Genomic DNA, 24,846 nt, shown 5'->3' with positions numbered 1-24,846 from the left:
ATTTGGCCTCCCCTTGTGAATTCTCCCCGAGGCGCAGCTTCTTTTCGCATTTATTTTATTACCACTTGAGTGCAATGGGCGTTTTTTACTTCTCGCCTCTGCCCGCCGCTAACTTTCCCCGCGCCGCTTTTTTTTCTTGCGAGCACAGCAGCGGCGGCTCCTTTGGGATTTCGGCAGGTCCGTCTAGCGCCGTTTCGGTGGCTATAGCGCACGTCTTTTTCTTCATTCACACCCTTGTGTTTTTGCTTTCCCCGTAAAGGCCACTTTCAAGTGCAAAAATTAAGTTAGGCCGGCACTCGCTCTCGCCGCTCAAATAACATCCATCAGGGAATATAAATGTACAAGAAGTGCATTTCTCAAGCAGAAAGGGCAGTGCCAAGTGCATTTCTGCAAAACAATTTGTTCACTTTGAGGAATTTTTCGAATGGCCATTAATTTTCTACTTTTCATTACAAAATAAAATTTAGAATGAACAGAAATTTATGTATTTTTTTTAGATTTTTTTTTTTAATTTTCAGTAATATGAAATTTAACTTAAAAATACAGAGAGATTAGATTGTCAAATTTTTAATGAATTATGAATAATCATACTTGACCTCCAAAATAGGACAACGGACAATTGACCTCAAAATGGGGTTGTTAAAAAAATTATTATTTCAATTATTATTTTTTTCTTTACTATTTTCTCCCTTTTTATATTTAGCATGCGAAAAAAATTGAGTTTATGCGCTTTCAATTTCATTGTGTTTTCAATAATTTTGTAGAAAATTTAGTCAAATTTTATTTTTATTGCAGAAAAATGTGGAAAAATTATTAGCAAAGTCTCTGACTGACAGCAAACACCTCTCCCAGTTCTATTTACAGAACGCAGCGGCGAAAGATAAATTCCGAGGGTGTGTCTCAAGTTATTTCGATCTGCAACCCCCAGCTCGCGCCCACCCTTACATGTATTGCCAGCGTCGGGGGGTGAAGACACACAATCAGCCCTGAATTGGACCAAATTTGACCCACAAAATAGCCAGCACACCCTCTCTCTCTCTCGCCTTCTCTTTCATGACAAATTTGCAGACTTTTCTCCCGGCTCATCCCTTACAGCTCTGCACCCCTAATAGCTCACCCCCGATCACGTTCGCTTCTGCCGCTGCTGATCAACTCGCACACCAACTTTCTGCCGCGCCTCTCCTTAATTCATAATCTATTCGAGTTACGTGTGGCAATTTGAGCAGACCGCGCTCGATAATTTTATCGGCACTAAATTTCGCCAGCTGAGCCACTCACTTATATGGACTTGCTCTTTCCTTTTTCTTAGTAGAAGTTTTATTAAAAGATAGAAACTTCCTCTGGAATAATCGAGAGAAATTTATTTTCTGATTATGATTTTTAATTCTTTCAGAAGAAGGTTTAAAAATTATATTTTCATGATAAAATAACGGCTCCATCTGGAAAAGAATAAAAAATTTAACTCATTCTAATGTTTCCAATTCTCAAAAGACACAATTCTTTGTCAGAATCTTAAAATTGATAGATCAGGACAAAACAGACTGAAATATTAAAGTGAGCTAGGTTGTGTTTTTTTTCTTGTGGTTTATAAAATATCAATTTAACAATTTTCATAATTTTCAATGGCTTGTGAAGAATTCGTAAAACATTAATTCATGGTTATTGATAAATAATATTCAACAATAAAGTCGCAAGTAATATGTAAAAATAGGTCAGTGTTATTTGTCACAAATTTGAATTTTTTCACAAGATCGTCAGAATTTCGGCATAAAAGAAGTTTGCCATCACCACGATTAGCAGTTTTTGAGACATAAGATAATAAAAGTGTTTAGAGCTAATTGAAACATATAATTTATTCTTAAATCATTTTTATCATTATTTATTTTGTTTTTTAATTTCTTTATTGTTAATATTAATATTTAAAACTATTATTATGAGTATTTTTTTTTAATTCTTTAATTTTTTACCTATAGTCAGCTTAACTTATATTAAACAAACAAAAACGTAGTCAAAATTTATTTATTCTGTTGTTGCATTTGTATTGACATATTATATTATTAATAAATATAAGTTTGCTGCTTTGGTGGACAAGTATTCTTAATATAATTATATATTATTTTGTAGATTGTATTAATTAAATTATAAAATAATTAGGATCAAAGACGTATTTATAATTGTTACTTTTAAAATTTTCTATGGAGCACATCAAGGGAGAAAATCGAGCTATTTTATCTAATTTTGCATGCATACTTTCTAAGTGAGTGCATTTCGGTCGATTGATTTATTTGGCGAACTCGTTTGCCAATAAATCAAATTGGTCGTCGGCCAAGCAGGCAATATGGTGGCATCACTCGCTCGATCGCCGAACGCGCGCACGGCAATTTCTCTATTGTTTTGTAATTCTCAGAATGTGAGGCAATAAATATTACTGCGCGGCGCTGGCAAATGAAATAAATCGCTGCGTAATGAACGGTGCCATTGTTTACACCTCAGGTTGGCGCGCGTTTTCTTTCCTTGTGGCAAAAAGCTCGAAGCGAAGAAATCGCTCAGGGGTTTTGTGAGCTCGAATAACTCATAATGTTTTCAGCGCCACCGTTTTGTTGCCTGTCAGCAGAAATATAAATTGACTTTGTTTTACGAGTGACACTCTGTCAACCCCCCTTACATTTGCCGTCCCCGTGCGCGCTGTTCATCTTCTTGAATGACGGCCACGCTACCGTTGCATCAAACTATCAACGAATTTCCGCGCGCTGGACGAATATTTATGATGTGCGTCGGTGTCACAAAATAAATAAAACGATTTCTATCTTAGATTGTTGTGTACGTCAGCAAATTATACAGAATAACATTTTCCCTGTACTATATATGACTCTATTTGGGGTTTGGACAGTTTTGTCTTGCAAATTTGCACACATTTTCCATTAAGTATGGTTGAATCTGTTCATATTTTCAAACAAATAAGCAGGTAGAATTAACTTTTCTTGCCCAATTACTTTAGTCGAGAAGCAGAGAAATTTAAATGAATCTGGGGAAAACGTTAAATTGAAGGAAAAAGTGGCGTAATTTAAATTCAAGTTCAAATTAACTAACTAGTTCGATATTAAATTGATGGAAATCTACCCAAAGTGCTTCTTTAATCAACCCCTTTTACAATTTGAAATTGAATTTAATTAATTTGCTAAACTGTCGCAGTATTTTCAGTAGCCCAGCTGCCAGGTGCGGAGGAAAATTCTTCTGTTTTGATTTCAATTATACTAAAAATTGCTGAAAATTTAAATCACAATCAATTATTTTACAGCCTGCAAAGCATTCTATATAAAGAAAAAAATATAACACAGAGGGAGCAAATTAACTTTTACAATATTAAATATTATTAACTGAATGAACTTATTGTCAAGTTTTTGATAAAATGATGTTCTACGATCTTTACTTTTCCCATTCAAATTAGTTTTTTCATTTTTGATTGAAAACAAAAAACTTCCCGTAAAAAAGATTGTTATGCAGTAAAAACAGTTTAAATAAAAAATTTAAGGTAAATTTTATTCTTATTTTTACTTTGTTTCAATACAATTCTTTTGTAAATAGTTTTAATAATTTTTGTATTATAAATTTTATTTTTAACAAGATTATCATTATTTTAATCATCTTTTTTGTTGTTTATTTCTACCAAACAATGACGATTGCGTTTGAGAAAAAAAATATAATTTTGGTGTTTACAAATAATTTGTTGCCCGCTCTAGCTTTAGAATTTATCAAAGTTTAAATACACTTGTTTCGTGGTGGAAAATCTTCAAGTTACGATGCATATAATTTATATTTTTTATAATTCAATTTAGAAAACGATCGTCGGTCCTGCAAATTTTTGTTATGTGTTACGATCGAGGATATATAGGACGCACAAAAGAAACGCGCAAATGGCACTACATAGAGCCAACTAGGCCTTTCCCAATGAAAATAGTAATAATAATAAACGCGATGTATATAAACTCTCGCTGCGTGCGTGTGCGTGTGAATGTAAGTCGCGGCGCAACGTGAGCTGCGTTCGTAAGGCACCATTCATTTGTACGAGGGACGCCTCTGCTCTCATAATAATCTCGCAAGCGTGTAAAAAGTAGCTGTGCAATATAACTGAGCTTTAATTAAAGTTGGCCGCTCTTTATTTGGTCTTGGAAATTTTATTTCCTTTTACGGAGGGAAAAAAGAAGTGTCGCGTGCTGCGGCGGGTGTCGCAAATCGAACGAACGCATTCCTCCGGTATAATCACAAAAGACGAGAGCAGAGGTGAAGCGCAATTGGCCCCGATCGCCAATTAAAAGCCGAGCCATCCTTTTCGCGCCAAGTAAGCGGAATATCTTGCTTGGTTTCGGGTCGGGGCTGCAGTGAGAGGGCCACTGGCTCAAGCGGTCCCCCGGGACGCGCCGGATGAGAATTAGGATAGTCGGGGGACTCTTATCATAACCCCTGAATATTCCAACGCGGAATGACGAGATTTCACTGCAACCGCTGCTGGGAAGAAAGAGTTACGCCATCTGATAAGCAGCAGGAATAATTCAATGGGGACCTCGACTCGGTCTCTCGCTCTCTCACATTCATAAAAAAACCCTTGTCTCGTATCTCCAAAATAAAACCTCTTCCTCTCTCTCTTTGAGAACGTAATTTTGGGGCGAAAATGATAAATCTGCTGTTATTTTGTTTCTAATTTTTAATGTATAAGCAAAGATAAAGCTCAGTTCGAGAGAATTAATTATAAAATAAAATGTTTTAAATTCACATACAAATTTAGAGGCGTGTAAACGAAATCTTTTTGGACTTAAAATTTAAGGATTATGCGTAAGATCATAAAAAAAGGTTTTCTATAAAAATTTGGTTTAATCATTCAGGTGATTTCTTGTAATTTTGTTTCCTATTTTGAATTATTTTCTAATATTCCTCAAATTTTTTTATTGTTTCTCAATTGTTTTGTTATTTTTATTATTGCACCAATGCGCTCCTTTTGCTTTGTCTTCAGTTGCGATCTCAACAGCTCATCCATTTCTAACCAAAATTCTGATTTTCTGTTTGCAGTATTTTGGAGCTGCGGAAAGAAAAGTCACGCGATGCAGCCCGATCTCGGCGCGGCAAGGAAAACTACGAGTTTTACGAGCTGGCCAAAATGCTTCCACTTCCGGCGGCGATCACTTCACAACTCGACAAGGCGTCCATAATCAGACTCACAATCTCATACTTAAAGCTCAGAGACTTTTCCGAGCACGGATATCCACCGTGGCCGGCGCCAGGAGGAAAACCTCAAAAAGGTCAGTTCAGATTTTTTTCAAATTTACATTTTCATCGAATCCAATTTAAAATTGCTTGAATTGCAAGCGGTTTAATTAAGTATACATAATTTTGAAGGATGCAATCTTTTGAAAGAAATTTTAATCAGAACCTAATAAATTAATTTATAATTTAAATAAAATAAGGATTTCTAAATCTGGAAAACCTTAATTCCTTGTAAAATCATTTGTTTCTTATATTCTAAAATCAAAATTAAAAATCATGCAATTTTTTTTAATCTTTTGAGGGGATTCTGCATTAATAATAATCATAATATAATATGAGAATAATTATTTTTTTAGTAAATTTTACGTCTTTGGTAAAACTTCATATATATTTTTTTTATCAACCACCAGGAAATATCATGATATCCTCTTGAAATACCTCGCATTCAATTTGAAAAAGCCTCTGGGCGAGAAACGGTCTCTTCTTCTTTTTTTTCTGCGGTGCCAAAAGCTATTTATTATATTTGAGATGGGCGGGTGGAAGCGAACTTATTTGCAAAAGGAAATATTAGTGTGGACGTGCGGCCCCAAAGTGATCTGCCACGTCCACCCCTTAAATATTTACCCCCGGTCGCCTGGAGCTGCGTACGTAAAGAGAGAGGCGATGATGAACTGACAGGCGGACTTTCTTTCTGTTTATTATTGACACTGCAGCGCCGAGTCCGCCGGCCAATGGTCAAATTCAGCGCTTATTGGATTACCATTGACCATCGAGCAGTCTGGCAGCCCTAATCAGACACGGCAGTCTTGCAAAAATAATATTCCGAAATTTCATAGTAAGTTCTTGCTGAGCCAAAAGAGATTTTTTTCTGGCCAGATGAATCTTATTTTATTTTGTGTAAGAAAAATAAAAATTAAATTAAATTTATTATTTTTTTTAACTGTAAATTTATTAGTGTTTTTTACAATAATTTAATAAAATTTTATTTAACAACTTTTTTTATTTAAATTTAATTTTTTTTGTAAATTTAACAAAGAAATGAAATATATTTGAAAACATGATTGTTGAGTCAATTTAGCAATTAATGGAATTCATAAGAATTAAAAATATATAATTTATATTATTTGCATAATATAAAATTTAAATTTTTGAAGTAAAACTGGAATCAGCATTGAGTTGGGAATTACCAGGTTTTATGAGAAATATAACACATTGAAGTGGAATAAGAAGATTCTATAATATATAAATCTGCTGATGAAAGGCGGCTAACGAGCGTCAATAGAAGAGGTGCTGGTGGAAAAAGCAAAGGGATAAATATCTTCCGCTTTCTTTCAAGAACGGGAAAGAAAGGGAACGTGGGTGCAAAAACATAGAAAAACGCGAGGGTTCGGGTTAATGAAAAAGAGTTAGCTCTCCTGCCGAGTAATCCCCTTTTCATCAAACCCCTCTAAAGCTCGAACTGGAAGTCGGAAATAGCTGCAGGAATAGCCGATGAAGGGAGAATCAGTCTGTGAAAGTGGACAAGTCGTTTTCATTTGGGAAAATTAACCGAAATTCATCTTGTAGTAGTTTATTACATAACAAAACATAATATTTTAATTATACTCTGTAAAATTCAAGGAAATTAAATATAATCTAAACAATTTATTTAACTCTTGGTTAAAATTTGGTTGGAAATGAAGCGATCGGGCTTTTCCTCGTTGCAGAAAATTGTTTTTATTCAAAAACAAATGGCTCTTTGTTTTTGTTTTTGAATAAAAACAATTTTCTGCAACGAGGAAAAGCCCTATCGCTTCATTTCCATGATCATCTCCCCGAGTGTCAACTTCTTCAAATAAAATTTGGTTGTTTTTAAAATGAAGCAAAACAATATCGTTAATTTTTTCTGCAGAAGTTGTACAAATTTTAATGAGATGCATTGAATTATCACTTTTGTGGGGATATTGTACCGTGAAAAATTCAAATCTCATTCGCTTATTGTCATGAAAACTAAATTTTTACCTATTTTAATGGTAAAATGAAGTCTTGAATTGATCAGCATTTTATCCGGCCTTTTTTATATTGCTCAATCTAATTTATTTGCATGTGCTTTGTGGATATGAAAATTTTGAAGTAAAAAAGTGAAAATTGACGAAGCTTGGTGAAATGCCGTAGAATAGGGGACAGATTTTATATTTCATTCCTCTCGCTCTCAGTTTTAGAACCACTTTGATTACAATTTGAATGCCGAATAGGAAAATATCAAATTTGCATTAATCGTGGCCGCAGGGGGAGGCGGCGGCCATGTGTTGCTTTGAAATTTTAATTTCCCCGCATTTCCAGAGCACAAGCCTTGATTTGGCATTCCACTCGCGTCGTCTAAGTGAATTATCTGTCTCTGCACCGAGTGAGAGATGCAATTAGCGACCTATTGTGAGCCTGGCCGAGGAATTTATTTTCCGTGGATTCTCTCCACAAAGTAAACTAAATATACATTGTAGCAGTCAATCATTCAACATAAACATTTCCAGAGTGCATGAAATATTTTCTCGTTTTATTATGAAATCCATTGAATTTTAAAACGAGAGAAATTAATTAGAATAAAAGTTGTGCACATTAAAAACTATGAAAATGATCAAATAATAGACAATTTATTTTGAGGGATTGGTAATGTTATAGTACGCGCGACGTGTTTCCCAAAATCCCTGATTTCAGTTGGCATCACTTGCATTACGTCGCGCGTTTAATAGTGGTTTTACGTCGCGCATACAATAATGGTTTTACGTCGCGCGCTCAATACTGGTGGCGGTAAAATTTTTAAGAAAACCGATTATTCCATCGATACCTCCACAACATGTTTCTTTTCCTACAATCTTAATTAAGGGGACTGCTAGGAAGAATGGGGGCCCTTGGGATGGGTTCAGAATGGGGCAAGACGACCTCTGGAGGGCCGTGCGCACCCTTATAGCAGGCGCGACGTATCACTATGGGACGCGCGACGGTCGAAAAGCGAACTCCGGAGGGCGCTTTTCACCATCGTCAGAGGCGCGACGCATGGTTATAGGACGCGCGACGTATGCTTATAGTACGCGCGACGCACGGTTATAGTACGCGCGACGCATGCTTATAGTACGCGCGACGCATGCTTATAGTACGCGCGACGCACGATTATAGGAGGCGCGACACGCGCGGAAAATTAATTGAAAGGTGTTGCACGCGGCCGGAGTTGTGGGCGCCCCACGAACCGGCAACTCGGAGGTGGGCAACCCCCAAGATTAATTTTTGCAGAAGCCGCGAGCGAGGGGTGGAGGCGCAGCGAGGTCGAGGACGTGGGGAAGGCCGTGCGGAGGGCGAGGACAAAAGGGCGGCTGTGTTCATGAGGGGGCTCCGCAGGAGCCCCCTCACGAACCCCGCCCTTTTGTCCCGCCCGGAGCCGGCCTTCACCACGTTCTCGGGCGAGCGCGCCTCCAGCCCGAAGCTCGCAAACCCACAACGGAGTTGCTTACAAAAGGAATTGTCTGCAAAAAGGGCTTAGAAAGCAAAAAGTGTGGTGCCCACAACTCCCTTTGCAGACAACACCTTTTGTTCGTGAGGGGGCTCCTGCGGAGCCCCCTCATGAACACAGCCGCCCTTTTGTCCTCGCCCTCCGCACGGCCTTCCCCACGTCCTCGACCTCGCTGCGCCTCCACCCCTCGCTCGCGGCTTCTGCAAAAATTAATCTTGGGGGTTGCCCACCTCCGAGTTGCCGGTTCGTGGGGCGCCCACAACTCCGGCCGCGTGCAACACCTTTCAATTAATTTTCCGCGCGTGTCGCGCCTCCTATAATCGTGCGTCGCGCGTACTATAAGCATGCGTCGCGCGTACTATAAGCATGCGTCGCGCGTACTATAATCGTGCGTCGCGCGTACTATAAGCATGCGTCGCGCGTACTATAATCGTGCGTCGCGCGTACTATAAGCATGCGTCGCGCGTACTATAAGCATACGTCGCGCGTCCTATAACCATGCGTCGCGCCTCTGACGATGGTGAAAAGCGCCCTCCGGAGTTCGCTTTTCGACCGTCGCGCGTCCCATAGTGATACGTCGCGCCTGCTATAAGGGTGCGCACGGCCCTCCAGAGGTCGTCTTGCCCCATTCTGAACCCATCCCAAGGGCCCCTATTCTTCCTAGCAGTCCCCTTAATTAAGATTGTAAAAAAAGTATTGCGTCGCGCGTGCAATAGAGGTTTCCGTGGTTATCGGGAAATAAAATCGGTTTCCTTAAAAATTACACCGCCACCAGTATTGTACGTGCGACGTAAAACCATTATTGTATGCGCGACGTAAAACCACTATCGAACGCGCGACGTGATACTTTTACATGGGAGCATAAGTGCTGCCAACTTATGAAAAAACACGTCGCGCGTACTATAACATTACCGAGGGATTATCAATTTTAGCTGTTTTATATTTCTTGAGCATGAATTACGATCAGAGATCGTGACTGAAACTTATAGAACCGTATTTTTTTTATAAAAGCAATTAAACACAAGGACAAAGCTCGTTTTTCTCGTCTCACTTTTAGCCTATTAGACAAGCTTGAAATAAACGTCAATTACACACGGCAAGAATCTAATCTAATTGATGATTCAGAGCTTTTTTGTGAAGATTTGTTGAGTTCGTTGGAGCTAGACAGAGTTATAAAATTTTAATTTTTATTCGCCTTTTAACTTTTAAGAATCATAAGAATGCAAACGCTCTTTTCTACTAAACTATAAAAACTTTTTTGTAAAAATTATCTTACTTTTCATACTTAAAAAATAATGAAATAATAACTAAAAGCCCCTTTCATCACTCTTCCATTCTACAAGTTGTATGCAAAAAAATTAATCCAGCTCCGATTCCCTCCTCAATACGGAATTGCATTTTTGACCAGTTTTCCTTTTCATTTATTTCTTTTTCCTTCTGATATCGCATTTTGCGTCGTGATTCAGCTATTATGGATCAGATTGGGTTTGCCAGGCAGGATTAGGGTGACCCCTGCGCGCGATAAAAAGGTGGCGGATTGAAAAAGAGCGGCTTTCTCGGTGTCATCTTCAAGCTGTTGTTGCGATTTGCCGCTGCCACAATTTATGGTCCCCAACAGATGGGACGTGCTGCACACAAACAAGGGCCATTTAATAACTCAAAAAGACGTGGACATTTTTTTTTTTATATTGTACGTTTTTTTTCTGTTGCAGTCTCCAGGCCGCGGGCAGCATCTGGGTTGGCCCTGGACATTTTCGAGCAGCACCAGGGAACACATATTTTGCAGGTACGAAATTTGAGGAAATAATTTTAAATGGAAATAAATATTATATCGGTGTTTTGTTGATGTTTCAGTCATTGGACGGCTTTGCTTTCACGCTAGGAGCTGACGGGAGATTTCTCTACGTTTCAGAGACTGTTTCAATTTACTTAGGATTATCACAGGTTAGTTGGCGTTTCTTTAAATACATCATTTTTTCCACTGAATTATTAGTTAAAGTTTTTTTTTAAATTCAAAATTCATTCTGATGGGTCATTTTGATGCAATATTTAAAACTTTATATCCTTTTTTTTAGAATTTTAAAAGAATTAGGCGGGCGTGAGATTATTTTGATCTCTGATCTTGGAACTATTTTGAAATTTTATTATATTTCAGACTTTTTTTATGTCTTTCGTCCATCAGTGAAATCAAAAATTTTACATTTATATCAATAATATTTTAATTTTATTTTACTTCCATAGAATTTACTGCAGAATTATTAGAAACAAGACGAAAAAAATTTAATTTTTAGACTCTTTTTGCCTGAAAATCGACTCATCCTAGAACTTTTTCAGCTAGAATTCATATACCAAAAAGTCGCCTTTTTTGTGCTTGATAATTAAAGAAAACGCGGATTTTTGCCAAATAAATTTTGAAACTTGATTCTAAAATAGGGAAGCACATAAAATTTTTAAAATTTCTTATTTTAAATTGTGTCCTTCTTTAAAAAAATTTATTTAATACAGATTTTTTCATCTTTTGTGGAAAACTGAATAAAGTTGTATAATTAATACAGTTGGGGGGAAAATATTTAATACAAAATTTTTGTCAGTATCTCGCAATTAGATTGGGGCTGCTGTGTGTTGAAGGGAAAGTGGGGAAGGCTGGTGCCGAGTCAGTGCTATTAGTTGGTCCTTTGTAGGCTGTCAAAACAGTGGCTGTGTGCGCAGTGGCGGCTGCTGCTGGCTCCGGTCGTGTACGGAAAAGCGGCGGAGGTGCGGGACGAGCACACAAACGTGACCCGAATGGGGATTTGCACAGCGCGGCACACGGTCAGAATGCGCGATTATTTTGCAGGGGCTCTAGCTGCGGCTGGGTAGTCATAGAAACACACCAACAGCCTCGTCGGCTTCCATCGCGCCACCGGGACAAAAAGCACGACTGGAAAAAAAAGCTCACGCAGCCCACGTCTCAATTGAACTGGATTTGACAACTGGGACACGTGCTTAATTTTTTAACCCTTTGAGACGGTGAAATCATGAAAGATAAACAATTTGATTTGAATAACGTTTGATTCCAGATAGTAAAAAAATGATAAACAAAAATACAAGATTTTTTTACTTTTATCTTGCATTTTCAGCTCTCCTGAGAGTATAATTTACTGAAAATTGCTGTTGATTAAGTTTGAATAATTATTTTTATAATTAAAATAGAGCTTAAAATCAGCCTGTTTTTCAAATAGTAGCACAGTAAAAATTTTATAAATCTATTATAATTATTTTATTCATTATTGACACGCGCTGTCTGCTTGCAGTTTTTGATATTTTTATTTTTGCCACTTTTAAAGTCGCACAATTTTATGTAGAAATCCCCCTTTTGTAAATAAACTTAATATTTTTTGTATCATGTATCAATTTATATAGAATTCTTTGATCTTCCGGAAGTTTTAATTATTAAAAATTTCATCGAAGAAATTGAGTCATCAATACGATTTTTCATCCTTTTAATTGCTGCCTAATTAGTTTATTAGTCTCGTTTCATTATTCAAATCAAACGTGTCGGCTTCCTTTGTGATCAAAGTGAGACGTCCTGCACTTTCTAAATAAATCCTGCTGACTTTTCTTTTCTTTATTTATTTTTTTCCTTGTCCAATCTAAATCCAATACTGTAATGAAGACAAATAAATACAAAAGGCACGCAATTGTGGCGGCTTTGCGCTGCGTTCAATCCATTCCAATTTGAAACTCTCGGCAGTGCACGAAAACCAGTTTTCAAAGCGCCATACGCGCGGATTTGCATAATTCAATCACGCGCGCCAATTAGCAGCAGCGCGAGAGGGTCTGATTTAAAATGATTCCCATTCTCTTCTGTCGACTCTCGCGTTTCCCCCAAAGCTGCTTGCTCGTTTTGTTAAGGAGTATGAGTTTCAAGTTACACACAATTATATGCAGAATTGTTTGCTCATTCCATTAACTGATTGACGGGCGCTGGCGCACTTATTGTTTTGTTATTCACTTTTGTATGCAAATGAGACTGTATTGAAATGGGGGATTTTAGAGTCTTTCTACTTATTAACATTTTTCACCATATTAATGGAAAAAGAAAAATTGCAACAATAATATTAAAATTATGTTAATATTAAAATAAATAATACCCAATAATGATCTGCTTTTAAACATTTTTTCATAATTTGATGTTATTCAGTATTAAAATAGCATTTTTTAATATTTTTATTTAATTCAAAATCTTTATTTTAAACACATTTCATACTTTAATTAGCGAAAAAAGTTTAACTATTCACCGTAACTAATCAAAATGAATAATTTTTAAATTATTATTTTGAATTCTTTGTATTTATAAAATCTGAACAGCAAATGTGATTTGGTTTTTGTCCCCTATTAAATGAAAATTTTTATTTATTTTATTAAGAAGAGCGATAATAAATGTATAGAAAGAAATTTCATGCCATATCCATCATATCTTTCCGAATAATTGTTTTCAACAAATGTATGTTAGCAATGTGATGTAACAATGTTAGACCAATAAACAACAATAATTATAAACATTTATTTATTTCAAACCGTCGAAAACTTCAGATTTCCACTGGAACGTATATAAAGTTGCAATTTTTACAGACGATTTTAGTTTTAAATCTTGAATGGTTTTTAAAACAAAATGGAAAAAGGGGGAAAAGCAAAATTTCCTTTTTCAATTTTATTGTGATTTCCTTACCACGTGTGTTTTTAATTTTAAATTGAAACATTATGATTTTCAAATTAACTTCAATTTTTTTTCTTTTGTTCTTTAGGTGGAGATGACCGGAAGTTCAGTTTTCGACTACATTCACCACCAAGATCATTCAGAACTGGCGGAACAGTTGGGTCTGGGCCTGGCTTCGCAGCAGGGCAGCGCCTCGTCAGGAATGGCCTCCCCCGGCGGCAGTGCCGGAAGCGGGGGCGATGACGGCAGCACAGGTACCCTGAACCCTGATGGTGAGATTTAAAGTAGCCGCACCGTCAGATCCGCCCGCAGTCCCATTCATTGACTGCATTGATTTTTTTTTTAACAAAAACGCTGCGATTTTCTCTCCCAAAGAAGAAGATTTTTTACTTTGCCGGTCGATTTCATTCAAGCCGAAGTCAATTCATTAAAGTAGTGGGCATGACTGTGCAGATTGGCCCTTGAGGGAAAAAAAGTTATCCCTCTCTCCGTTGACGAAAGTGTCTTGAAAGCATTTTTTATTCCGAATGCATTAGACAGTGAAATTGATATTTTTGTCAAAGTCATTGGCGTGCAACTGGCGCGGCGCACTGCTTTTTTTTAACAGCCCGTCTTTCTGCACATGGAATAAATTTAATGCAATTGAAATTCTCCTGTCAAACCGCCACCGCATTGTGTGTGTTGTTTGTGACCGAGAAATGATTGAATATAATTATGCGCTTTCAAGAGAATAAAAAAAAAAGCTCTCCGCACTTAAGTAGCTAACGATGCCGTTAATAGTTAAATCTTATCATAACAGGCATCAACAGAGATTTGATTTATAAAATAAATAAAAAACTAGATTCATATTTTATATTTTTTTCTCAATAACTTGAATTTTTATCTTGGTATTAATTTAAATTTTTTTAATTTAAAGTAACAACCTTAATGAGCATCAACAGCAATAATGGATACAAGGGTCTGGAAAGGGCGTTCTGCATCAGAATGAAATCCACTCTGACAAAAAGAGGCTGTCACTTCAAGTCATCAGGATATAGGGTAAGTTTGTTTACTTTATTTCCTTATTTCAATTAAATCAAATGCTTCAATTTGTCCAACTGTCAAATTTATGATAATTTAAGTAAAAAGTAAAAAGAAAAAAAATTAAACACCAAAATAGTTATAAGATTTGAACTCAAACTCAAAAAATGGCACAGGCTGACAAGACACTTCGTCTTGGTCTTTGATTAAAATTTTTTTTCTTACTGTCAATTTTTTCGTAACAATTTTTACAAATAATAAATCATTAATTTATTTATAATTCAATATCAACAATTTTATATCTTATCCGGCTTTTGTGATTTTCTCGTGCAGGTGGTTTTGGTTTTGTGCCGTCTTCGGGGGCAGTACAACATGACCCACCTCCGAAAGAACGCCGTGCCGCCTCCGCCGCAGACCATCCTAGGCATGGTAGCTTTGGCCATCGCATTGCCGCCTCCGAGCGTGCACGAAATCAGACTTGAAGCCGACATGTTCGTCACCAGAATCAATTTCGACTTCAGGATCGCACATTGTGAGCCAAAGTAAGTAATTTTAGTTAGTGATGGGGCTTTAGTTAAAATTAAAATTTGTGTTTGAAGGGTTTCTGAGATTTTAGACTACACGAGTGAAGAACTGACTGGTCGCAATTTGTACACACTTTGTCATGGCGAAGATGCTCATAAACTTAGGAAATGCCATGTTGATCGTGAGTAGTCACTATTTTACTATTTGGAATTTAAATCTGAGAAATTTTTTAAATTTTATTATTTTAATAGCAGTTGTGGCAAAACAAAATTATTTCGAATAAATAGAACAATAGGGTCATAATTTAGAGTTGAAATATTTTTTTTCTCGACGTTGGATTTCCCTGCTATTCTTTTTTTGTACGTTATGAACTCCACACTCCTAAAAATTTTCCCAACTGCGCGCTGCTTTTTTATTTTTTACGTCAAATTATGGCAGCGAGGCTGGAAGTGTTTTGAAATGTTAGCCACGTCTCTGCGCTCTTGGCTGGCTGGTGCACGAGGTTGTGCGCTGCATTTCTAAACAGCTCTTCCGCCAACTCCCCCGCACCCGGGTCTCTCTTTTTCTCGATCCGCTCTCCCTCTACCGCGTTCTGCTCTATGGTTTTCCTCCTTATGCACAAAAAGCACGCAACTAGAATTAATCCTGCTAAAATGTGCTTTCAATTTTACTCAAAATGTTTTTATCTTGCAAATGAGGAAATAATTTATTTTTTCAATAATATATTTTGGTAACACTGGCAATTTTTCATTTTGAGCAGGAGAGATTTCGAAGAAAAAGCAAGCCTTTTGAACTCTTATTTATACCTTTACGTTGTCCCTGGAGGCCAAAGTACGTGCATATGGAAAACTTATACACCGACAAAAGAGTCTCTTGGGGTGAATTGCCCAAATATATAGTTTACGCATTTCATAAATTCTGTGGTTAAAGTTGAGAATGACATTATTTTTTAACTGTATCCTCAAGAAGTACCTTTTAGTAAATTAATGTAATGCTTTTGATCAACTTGATTAATTTGAACCGTTTCCTAAACTAGAATTTTAACCTTTTGTAACAATTTAATTATTCAAATTATTTGCCTCTTTTAAACTCATTACCAAAATCACTTTTAGTTAACTAAGAAGTTCAACCTGCTTGCCACACGCTTAATTGTCAAAAAAATAGCAAACTAATAACATAAAGCTACGAACATAGGCAACATCTTGACAAGCGTGTTGCGCAGGTTGCATTTCTTCAAAAATAAGGCGGTTTGGAAACGTAAATTCTAAACCTTGCGTTTTGCAACTCATTGATTTAAAAGATTAAATTAAATGAAGTTTTTCACGTGATAAAAAATTTAAATTTAAGCTTCCTTTTATTTTCTGGTTCTTTATTTACTTATTACATTACTGCAGTGAGAAGTCTCAAGAAAAATGTGCAATAAAATGTTGCAGTAATCAACAAAGGTCAGGCAATGAGCCAGTACTTCAGGCTAATGAACAAGTCTGGTGGCTACACTTGGCTCCAAACGTGCGCCACGGTCGTTTGCAACAGCAAGAACAACGACGAGCAAAACATTATTTGCGTAAATTACGTTATCAGGTAAGAAATACTAAAATACGAAAAATCTGAACGGATCTAAAATTAAAAATTTGCGCAGTGGACGCGAACTGAGCCACGTTGTGATGGACTGCTGCCAGTTGGAGGAGAGCAGGGGCGCGAGCGTGAAAAGGGAAATGGGCAACAACCAGGACCCTGAAAATGGATCTCCAGACGCGGACCCGTCCGATGGCAGATCTCGAGAAGCAAGCCATAGAAGCGGCCACCCTGAGGGCTCCATTCGGCAGTCAACGGAGGACCGAGGAATTAATGGGCCCGATCAAGGGTCCAGGGGAGACGGTGGGGCCACTGATAGGGGCAATTTGGTAGGTTTAAAAGCAAAAGTTAATGGATCTTCACTAAAAATATCTATTTGCAGAGCTCTAGATCTCACAGAGGTGGTGGAAAACCACGTGGTAGACCAAAGAGGACTGCAATAAACGGGAGGCAGAATGGAGTCGAAGCAAGTTCTTCTGAAGAAGCGGTAAAAATAATATAATAAAAATTAAATGCTAAAATTAATAATTTAAAAATTTTAATTCAGAGTGAGGACGATTGCGGATCTGATTTTGAGGAGGATGTTGAAGAGGTTATCCCTGATGGTCCCACACCTAGCAAAAGGGGTAGACCGTCCAAGAGAGGAAGAGGCAGGAGTCGACAATCACAGCCGAGTCAGCAGCAGCCACCTGTTTGGTCCAAGCTCGATACTGGTACATAAGATTTTTTATGTAAAAACAGAAATTTTTACAAAGAAAAATGTGATAATTCAATTTCAAATTGAACAAAATTTAATATATCTTTGTCAAATCAATCAAAAAAATGTTATTTAAAAGTTCAAACTTATCATCAATTGCAGATGGAAGTCAAGTTACAAGTGTGGCCGGTTTCGACGGAGCAGCACCAGTCAAGCAGCTCGAGCACGCCATGACCAAACTACTTCCCGAGGGCCAGCCAACTTCGGCCAACACGGATTTCAGTACTGACGCCCTCCTGAAGCAACGGCCACCCAGCCTGCATTACCCTTGTATGTTAATTTTCCTTCAATTAAATAAATAATCATGAAATTTGTTTAAATTTTGTGTAGCTGCCGCAGGTAGCAGCAATTCCGGAGGGTCAGTTTTGCCTGCGACAGCCCTGCTGCGCCAGTTGTATGCCAGTAGAGAATCAGTCATCAGGTCAAACATTCAACCGCCGAGGGGTCAACAAACCCCTGGAGGATTCTACACAGACTCCACCCTAGCCACACCACCCTCGGAATACGACGCATCCTCTTTCAACGGCTCGTCTTACGCGACAGGAGGTAAAAATTATTGATTTAAAAAAAAATGCAAAAAATGATTTTTTTTTTTTAATATTGTGGTAATTTTAGGTTTTGGTGCGGGTGGAGATTTTCACCAATCCGCCATCACACCACCCTCGTCTGTGTCACCAAGGGACGGTGCCGGAGGGTCGTTGACCGCCGAGGCTATGGCTGCTGCGATCAGGACGCAGCAATATTTGAGCCAAGCTCAGGTAAAATTAGCAAAATATAATTTTTTTCTTGGAAAATTAATTCAACTTTTTCAGAATTTGCCGTTGAAACCCCAGGCAAATATGGCTCACACAGTCACTCCAAGTATGGAACATTACATGGAAGCACGACATCAGGTAATTTATTAAATTTTGTACTATTGAAAATTATGTAAAATAACTAAGCAAAGTGCTTCAGATTTATTATTTAGTTGTCCACATTGTCACATCAAATTGTTTAAATTCTTGGTGAAAACAATTTATTTGAAAAGAAAGGAATTATTGGACAAAACAGCACCACCAATTCCGTTTCAAATATAATTTTCAACAATTGAATGTAATTTAATATTTTTTCTAAAAATAATTGATTAACATTTTTAAAAATTATTTATAATATGGATGGAAAAATTACAACGAAAATGATTTCAGACGCAACTGTACCACCACCAACTTGCAGCAGCCAGTTTTCACATTTACCATCCCGCCGCGGCCGCGGCGGCAGCAGCAGCCAGCCTGGCGCACAACAACGGCAACACACTCATGGGCCCCCTTTCGCCCAACAAGTCAGCCAGTCCGCCCCTGTCCTACGGAGGCAAATCGACGCACTATCATTCCCCTTGGTACTCGGCGCCTTCGTAATGAGCTACAATTGTTTTCGTGTCTCTCTATGTTGCCCATAAGATACCAAAAATGTTGTGTAGGCTATGCATTCTTAAAAAAAAGAAGATAAATGTGTTAACCCGGAAAGTTCTAATGCATTTGGAGAAAAATTTGCGACCATCACATGGCAAAATAACTTTTATTAAAATGATTTTCACAAATTTTTTTTATGAAGATCAATTATGAAATGAATAATAATCATTTAACAAGCTAGAGATCTAAATTCATGCTTTAGGAAGAATTTTCACCCGCTAATGAGATGGATGCAAATTCTTTTTGCCAAAGTGTTGAACTTTCGAATGTGTAAAAGGGTAAAAGTAAGATAAGAATGTGATCACCCAGCAAAATATTGATGTGTGACTCGGCTTTTAAATCATGCAAAAGACAAAAGACTCTGTATTATTTTTTTCTATTTTGCTTATTTTTGTCAGTCAAACTCTTAAAAACTGCTTAAAATTTTAAAAATGTGATTTACGAAACATAGTTTTTATGGTTTTGTTTTAATTTTCCTACAGTGTACATGATTTTACCACACAATTTTGTAGCCACTTTTTTTAATGTCCCAAAACCCTGACCATCACATGCTAATATATCAAAATGAAATGCTGTTGAAGCCAAATTTGTAAAATAAGAATGGACAACCTTAAGATATCTATTTATAAATGTGTAATAAATGTAAAAGACAGTTTGTCGAATAAGAAGTATGATAATTGTGCCAGTATTACTCGCATTTTGCTATGCATCCCTAGGACATAAACTCAGAACTTGTTGCTCGACATTTTGTTGTATGTGCGACATCTGAACTTAATACTCGATGGTTTTATTTCAAGTTGTGTTGAAAACTTTGGAAACTGATTGTTATTGTTGGTTCGTCAATGAGAGAGAAAAGAGCAATCATTAATTTTGGCTCTCCACGTCAAAAACTTAATTCTTAATAAACTAAAAGTGAATTAATTTTACACACCGAATAAAAGGATCTTGCATTTTTAATTTTTTTCTCGCTTCTCCTATATATGTCAAGCAAATTTAAAAACTTTAAATTCGAGTAAATCCAGATTTATTTAGACAGTGTTAAAAATACAAAGTTACTTCACCGGTTTCATCTGCCACAGCCCATCATTAAGGTAGTGATAATTTTCCACGCCAATTCCTTTGTTGACGCTAGCTCTGAAAAGAACAAAGTAATAAAATTAAATACAAAATCTTTAATTAGCCAAATTGTTAATCATACATTTCTTGTGTGGAGAGAGACGTTATTCCGACTGCAAGTGCGTGTTGCTTTCCTTCAGCCATAATTGCCTGGATTTGATACTTAAGGAAAATTGGAATCTTAAATAATTGCATCGCACACTTATTAATTTTGATCATTAAACTATAGCTTCAAATTGCAATAAATTTGAAAGGATACGACCACAGTTCCTTTATCAGCAGAGGTCATTTTCGCTCCCGGAGAAGTCAAACCAGGACACATGATGTTGGCACCACTCAGGACAAATCTGATGGCGCCTTTGTCAACTTGTTGCCACGGCAAACAAAAAGGATCTAAGAAATACAATGCAAAATTCATATCAACATGATTATGTATTAAATTAGCCCTTACATTTGTGCAAAAGCTTTAATGTTGGCACCCAGGGTCCTTCTCTGTGACGGAAAAACAGAAGTTCTCCTGACGATGCCACAATTATTTCAATGTGATCGTGGCTGTGTAGAAATTTTGCGTAATTTATATAATTTAATTAATTTCTACCGTTACCATTTGACAATTCGAAAGGCATCTTTCTTTGGCAGAATATTGTCCATATAATTTCCATCTACAAGTGAAGGATACTGCTCTTGTATTTTCGCCCTGATGGCTTTTTGAACGGACGATTTCAGCTGCTGCACCCCAGACACGCTCTCTTTTTCTTCAAATCTGCGAAAATTGTACAAACATGTAGGTTCCTGTTGCTCAGCAAGTAATCAAAATTGTTTCACTGATCTAATGATATATTACTTTTTGAACATTTTGCATAAAAGACTCAAATTTCTATTGGGAAAAGAGAAAAACAGTCGGCTTTGTCTTCTGTTTTGTTTGTTTTCGTCTGCAGCCCCTAGGAGGAAATAGGGTGTTGACAAAGGAGGTTTGTCACACAGAATACGGTTACTAATTTTGTTTGGGTTTGAGGTAAAAATAATGTCCATTTAGCTTATTTAAATCAAATTTATTAATTTAAGTAAAGATTTATTGGCTATTAATTTGATTTTCTACAATATAATCCACCCTGAAAGGACCAAAATTGTCTCTCCTTCTATAAACTCTACCTAAGGGGGTGGGGCCGATGTGCTCTTTAATTTTTGTCACTTTTATTTTGCATTTTCGTAGGGAAAGTCTCTATAAATACAACCAATTTCATTCATTTTAATTCAGAAAAATAATATTAGATCGTTTTCTTGAAATTTACAAAATAAAAATTAAACCCCACTCATTTTTTGTATCTGTTTTTTACGTGATTATGCACCTGCATTCGTGCATTGTGCGACGTTGCCGCTTTGTGACAAGTTCGGTTGACCGTGAACATGCATGCTCGATTCTGGCAGGAGACGTCGGCAAAAAGCCGGCAACTGTGTGGCAGCCATTAAATGACTGAATCGGAGTAGATGCCACTCATAAACAAATAACACACTGCGAGGGACCGCACAAAAATCTCAAAATTCAAGCGATGCTGCTCGTCTATGGATTTCAATTATAGCACGGTAGGAAAAGAACGAAAATTTCCATGAATCAGACAGTTTTAGGTTCTCAATCGCGTTTTTTTCGCCTCAATTATTTCGGTTCAAAGAGTTGACCCGACAGCAAGGTGCACTCGTGAAAAAAATGCACCTTTGAAAAGCAGGTGCACGATATAGAAAAGCATGGTTTTGAATCAATTTAGGATTTACATTTTATGCTTTTAAAAACTTTTCTAATTCGCGTTTCGAATTTCAGACCGGCGCTGGAAAGCTCAAAAAATCTGACAAGACAACGTAGTGGACGCGTGACCTTCACCTAGGCAAGACACACTGCGCGACCGATGGTCAAAATGGACTTTGACGACGGCAGTCTGTCGCTGCACAACCTCAACTCTGGCTTAATTATCGAAAGGGTTCGCGAGGATGGAAGCAAAGTGGAGGCGCCTTTGCCGCTTCTGGCTCCGGCCGCTGGGGATAAGTCGAGGAGTTTGTGCATGGCCCTCGAAGTGTGTGTGGTTTGCGGAGACCGGGCATCAGGTAGCCTGTCGTTTTTTATTATTATTTCTTTTCAAGAAAATGAAAAAAATTGTTAAAAAAAAATCAACCAATCTATCAAAGATTGTAAAAATGATAATAGTTTCAAATGCAATCTTTCCGATGTAAAGACTTTTTAATTTTACTTAAAGTCTCATTATCATGAATCCAGGGCGCCACTATGGAGCCATCAGCTGCGAAGGCTGTAAGGGCTTTTTCAAACGGTCCATTCGCAAGCAGCTGGGCTACCAGTGCCGCGGCAGCAAAAACTGCGAAGTAACCAAGCACCATCGCAACCGATGCCAATATTGTCGACTGCAAAAGTGCCTTGCAATGGGGATGAGAAGCGACTGTAAGGATCTGAAACACTTGCCTGGTGGTTTGTGTAAAATTTATTTGCTTCTTGCTGTTCACACCTGCTTTATGTAAATAATCCGAATAATCAAACTCTACTGTCACTTCTGCGCTAACACACTCTGTGTAACATGCACATTTTCCACGTTACGTACCCCGATTTTGGTGGCTGGTTTCCAAATTGACGTGCTCACTGTTTATAACTGCTCAATCACTCACTCGTTCAATGGTGCCTCAAATGTCACAAAATTTTGCATTTTTGTTTGTAATATCAATTGTCTGATGATGCAAGCTAAAAAATCTTTGATCGTTAAAATTTTCTAAGATTCAGTTCTTTTTTATTTAGAAACAACCAAAGTAAATCAAGATCAATTTAATTTTTTTTTATTTGTTGACGCTGTGAAATTAATACATACTTTAATTATTGATAAAATAATTAGCAAAAATTGCTCATAAAAGTTGGTTCAATAAAATAACTAATTTATTTCATATTTCTTGAAAAATTTGACATTAAGATGCTTTAATTCACTTTAATTGCTTTTTCTTTCTTTCTTTGTTCTCGTCTTTGTGTAATGAAATTGTTGAACAGTGATGCAGTGCACACGTCAAATGGGACGGGAGTAAACTAGAATTAATTTACATATTGCAGGCATTTTCCATTCAAAAGTTTTTCAAGCGTTAATAACTTTTTCTTTAGCTGTCCAACACGAAAGAAAGCCGATCTCCCTCGCCCGCGAGTCTGGCAGTGGTTCGTCTGCGTCCAGTTCGATTTTGCAGCACCACGGAAACTCAAGGGGCCTCGGAGGACTTGACGTACGCGGCCTAGGCGGAATGGGATTCTCTGATATGGGTCTCGTAAATCAACTGTTTGCAGGAGTTTCGGGAAGAGGAAAGTCTGGTATTTATTCTCAGTTAAAAAAAGGAATCAATAAAACTAATAAAAGTAATTTTTAAAGCGTTCGAATGCAACAATCAGGGCTACTCTCCTGCTGTCAGTGGAGACGAAGAGGCGTCGATCAGTAGCTCTGGGGAGTACAATGAGTCGCGCCAACCAGCCCCAGATCTTATATTGCTTGCGCTGGAAAATATGACAAAGGTACAACTTAAATATTAAAATTTCAGCCCTAATGTTTAAATATTAATTCAGACTTTACGGCAAAATGACTCCTTGGAGGTTTCACTTAATTCCGAGTTCATGGACCAAATTGAGTCTGAGGCGCCAGTGATTTCGGACGAGCACATTCTCTTCAATCTGCAAACGCCAACTTTGATGCCGCAGTACTTCAATTCGCACTACAGTTGTGAAAGTGCTTCGAGGCTTCTCTTTTTGTCTGTGCACTGGGCACGGAACATTCGTGTGTTCCAGTCTCAAAGGTAATCGAATTCTTTTTAAAAATACTGCAGTATTTTAAAATTTATTTTTATTCCAGTCAAGAGGCTCAAATAGAACTTGTGAAAAGTTGCTGGGGTGAGCTATTCGCCCTTGGACTGGCTCAGTGCTCAAGTGTTCTGGCATTGCCAGACATCTTTTCCTCAATTGTGCAGAATCTGCAGAGTTCAGTTGTTCAGGATAGTTTTTCGGCTCAAAAAGTGAAAGAGGTTGGAAATTATTTAAATTTTAAGACCTATATTATTAACAAGATTAATAACCCTCTGCAGATTGCGGACCATATTAGCAAACTTCACGTCTTTGTCAACACAATGCAGAAATTGAATGTCACTGACAAAGAATACGCCTACTTAAAAGTGATATCCCTACTTAATCCAGGTAAGATAATTTTTAATGCATTTCAGTTTAAAATTCATAATTGTCCCATCGATTTTGTTGCAGATATCCCTGGATTCCAAAGTGCAAATCTTATATCCCAATATCAGTTGAAAGCAATAAGCGAATTTCAAGAATCGCTCAAATCTCAGGACCCCGCCACAGGAGAACTGAGATTTAGCCAGCTTATCTTGAGAGCAGCCTCGCTGAAAAAGCTGCACTCGCAAATTCTTGAGGAAATTTTCTTCGCTCGGCTGATTGGAAGTGTTCAGATTGATAGTGTAGTTCCTTACATCTTAAGGATGGAAACGTCTACTTACAACGGGCAGTCAGGTACAAGAGAATTAAAAAAAAAATAACTTAAATAAAAATTACCATCCCTGCAGCTAATCACAACAACAGTGACGATAGATCATCTAGCGTTGCAATTAAAGAAGAGGTAGTGGAATTTGATGAAGATGAGAATATTTGCGAGGAAGACGAAGAGCCGTACGATTCGGAATGAGAAGAATGCCCGCGCCCAAATCAATCTCGGGAATCGGAACTAGAACTATCTGCTCTGTGATTGCAGTGCCCTGTTAAGACTACATGACATTTCTTATTATTTTTTAAAACAGATGTATTTAGACGTTAACGACATGCTTTGAGTTTCTGTTGGATTTAAGCTACTTTTTAAATGTACGTACTTAAAATGTAAAATGTTCTGTTACTGAAAAATGAATATAAATTTTTATGTCAAATTGTAAATTT

The 24,846-nt window shown here is 37.3% G+C and overlaps 3 protein-coding genes across 5 annotated transcripts in view; 2 read left to right on the top strand and 1 right to left on the bottom strand.

The window, feature by feature from the left end:
- The window catches only part of LOC132200661 (protein trachealess-like), a 71,144-nt gene extending 51,434 nt beyond the window's left edge, over positions 1 to 19,710 (top strand). The window contains exons 5-20 of one of the 2 annotated variants that reach the window (XM_059626305.1): positions 5,065 to 5,294; positions 10,456 to 10,529; positions 10,598 to 10,687; positions 13,531 to 13,696; positions 14,359 to 14,480; positions 14,796 to 15,004; positions 15,062 to 15,168; positions 16,421 to 16,568; positions 16,627 to 16,891; positions 16,945 to 17,049; positions 17,110 to 17,275; positions 17,422 to 17,589; positions 17,650 to 17,865; positions 17,935 to 18,077; positions 18,132 to 18,212; positions 18,504 to 19,710. In XM_059626305.1, the coding sequence (XP_059482288.1) occupies positions 5,065 to 5,294; positions 10,456 to 10,529; positions 10,598 to 10,687; positions 13,531 to 13,696; positions 14,359 to 14,480; positions 14,796 to 15,004; positions 15,062 to 15,168; positions 16,421 to 16,568; positions 16,627 to 16,891; positions 16,945 to 17,049; positions 17,110 to 17,275; positions 17,422 to 17,589; positions 17,650 to 17,865; positions 17,935 to 18,077; positions 18,132 to 18,212; positions 18,504 to 18,713 (2,500 nt within the window). In that variant the 3' untranslated portion in view covers positions 18,714 to 19,710. Of the gene's footprint in view, positions 1 to 5,064; positions 5,295 to 10,455; positions 10,530 to 10,597; positions 10,688 to 13,530; positions 13,715 to 14,358; positions 14,481 to 14,795; positions 15,005 to 15,061; positions 15,169 to 16,420; positions 16,569 to 16,626; positions 16,892 to 16,944; positions 17,050 to 17,109; positions 17,276 to 17,421; positions 17,590 to 17,649; positions 17,866 to 17,934; positions 18,078 to 18,131; positions 18,213 to 18,503 lie in introns of both variants that reach the window. The other variant, XM_059626304.1, reaches the window with a different exon arrangement.
- A 68-nt stretch (positions 19,711 to 19,778) lies between these two features.
- On the bottom strand, positions 19,779 to 20,873 carry LOC132201005 (malignant T-cell-amplified sequence 1 homolog). Its single transcript, XM_059626858.1, has 6 exons — positions 20,728 to 20,873; positions 20,488 to 20,646; positions 20,335 to 20,435; positions 20,143 to 20,276; positions 19,966 to 20,033; positions 19,779 to 19,901 (listed from the first exon to the last, which is right to left on the bottom strand). Exons 1-6 carry the CDS (start codon positions 20,736 to 20,738, stop codon positions 19,820 to 19,822), a joined length of 555 nt encoding a protein of 184 aa, XP_059482841.1. The 5' UTR covers positions 20,739 to 20,873; the 3' UTR covers positions 19,779 to 19,819.
- A 437-nt stretch (positions 20,874 to 21,310) lies between these two features.
- LOC132199751 (nuclear receptor subfamily 2 group C member 1-like) lies at positions 21,311 to 24,843 on the top strand. Of its 2 annotated transcripts, none has more exons than XM_059624704.1 (10): positions 21,311 to 21,467; positions 21,700 to 21,980; positions 22,150 to 22,329; positions 23,029 to 23,229; positions 23,288 to 23,427; positions 23,479 to 23,705; positions 23,762 to 23,930; positions 23,991 to 24,099; positions 24,163 to 24,429; positions 24,483 to 24,843. In XM_059624704.1, exons 2-10 carry the CDS (start codon positions 21,785 to 21,787, stop codon positions 24,599 to 24,601), a joined length of 1,608 nt encoding a protein of 535 aa, XP_059480687.1. In that variant the 5' UTR covers positions 21,311 to 21,467; positions 21,700 to 21,784; the 3' UTR covers positions 24,602 to 24,843. The 2 variants fall into 2 exon arrangements, with proteins under 2 accessions (XP_059480687.1, XP_059480686.1); XM_059624703.1 differs by having other exon boundaries at positions 22,150 to 22,356.
- The last annotated feature ends 3 nt before the right edge of the window (positions 24,844 to 24,846 follow it).

Source organism: Neocloeon triangulifer, unplaced genomic scaffold (genome assembly GCF_031216515.1).
Source record: "Neocloeon triangulifer isolate White Clay Creek 2 clone unplaced genomic scaffold, ASM3121651v1 ptg000014l, whole genome shotgun sequence".
In the NCBI taxonomy this organism is placed as follows: domain Eukaryota; kingdom Metazoa; phylum Arthropoda; class Insecta; order Ephemeroptera; family Baetidae; genus Neocloeon; species Neocloeon triangulifer.
The sequence above is the reverse complement of the archived record's forward strand: the minus strand, read 5'-3'. Positions and strand labels throughout refer to the sequence as shown.

What these genes read in the sequence shown, in the direction of transcription:
- LOC132199751 (XM_059624703.1), top strand. Translation starts at nt 21,785, where the DNA reads ATGGTCAAAATGGACTTTGACGACGGCAGTCTGTCGCTGCACAACCTC. An exon ending in TTGCGGAGACCGGGCATCAG is followed by an intron (nt 21,981 to 22,149) that starts GTAGCCTGTCGT and finishes TCATGAATCCAG; the next exon opens with GGCGCCACTATGGAGCCATC. An exon ending in CGCTGGAAAATATGACAAAG is followed by an intron (nt 23,428 to 23,478) that starts GTACAACTTAAA and finishes ATATTAATTCAG; the next exon opens with ACTTTACGGCAAAATGACTC.
- LOC132201005 (XM_059626858.1), bottom strand. An exon ending in GCCTTTCGAATTGTCAAATG is followed by an intron (nt 20,436 to 20,487) that starts GTAACGGTAGAA and finishes ATTTCTACACAG; the next exon opens with CCACGATCACATTGAAATAA. An exon ending in TCTCTCTCCACACAAGAAAT is followed by an intron (nt 19,902 to 19,965) that starts GTATGATTAACA and finishes TGTTCTTTTCAG; the next exon opens with AGCTAGCGTCAACAAAGGAA.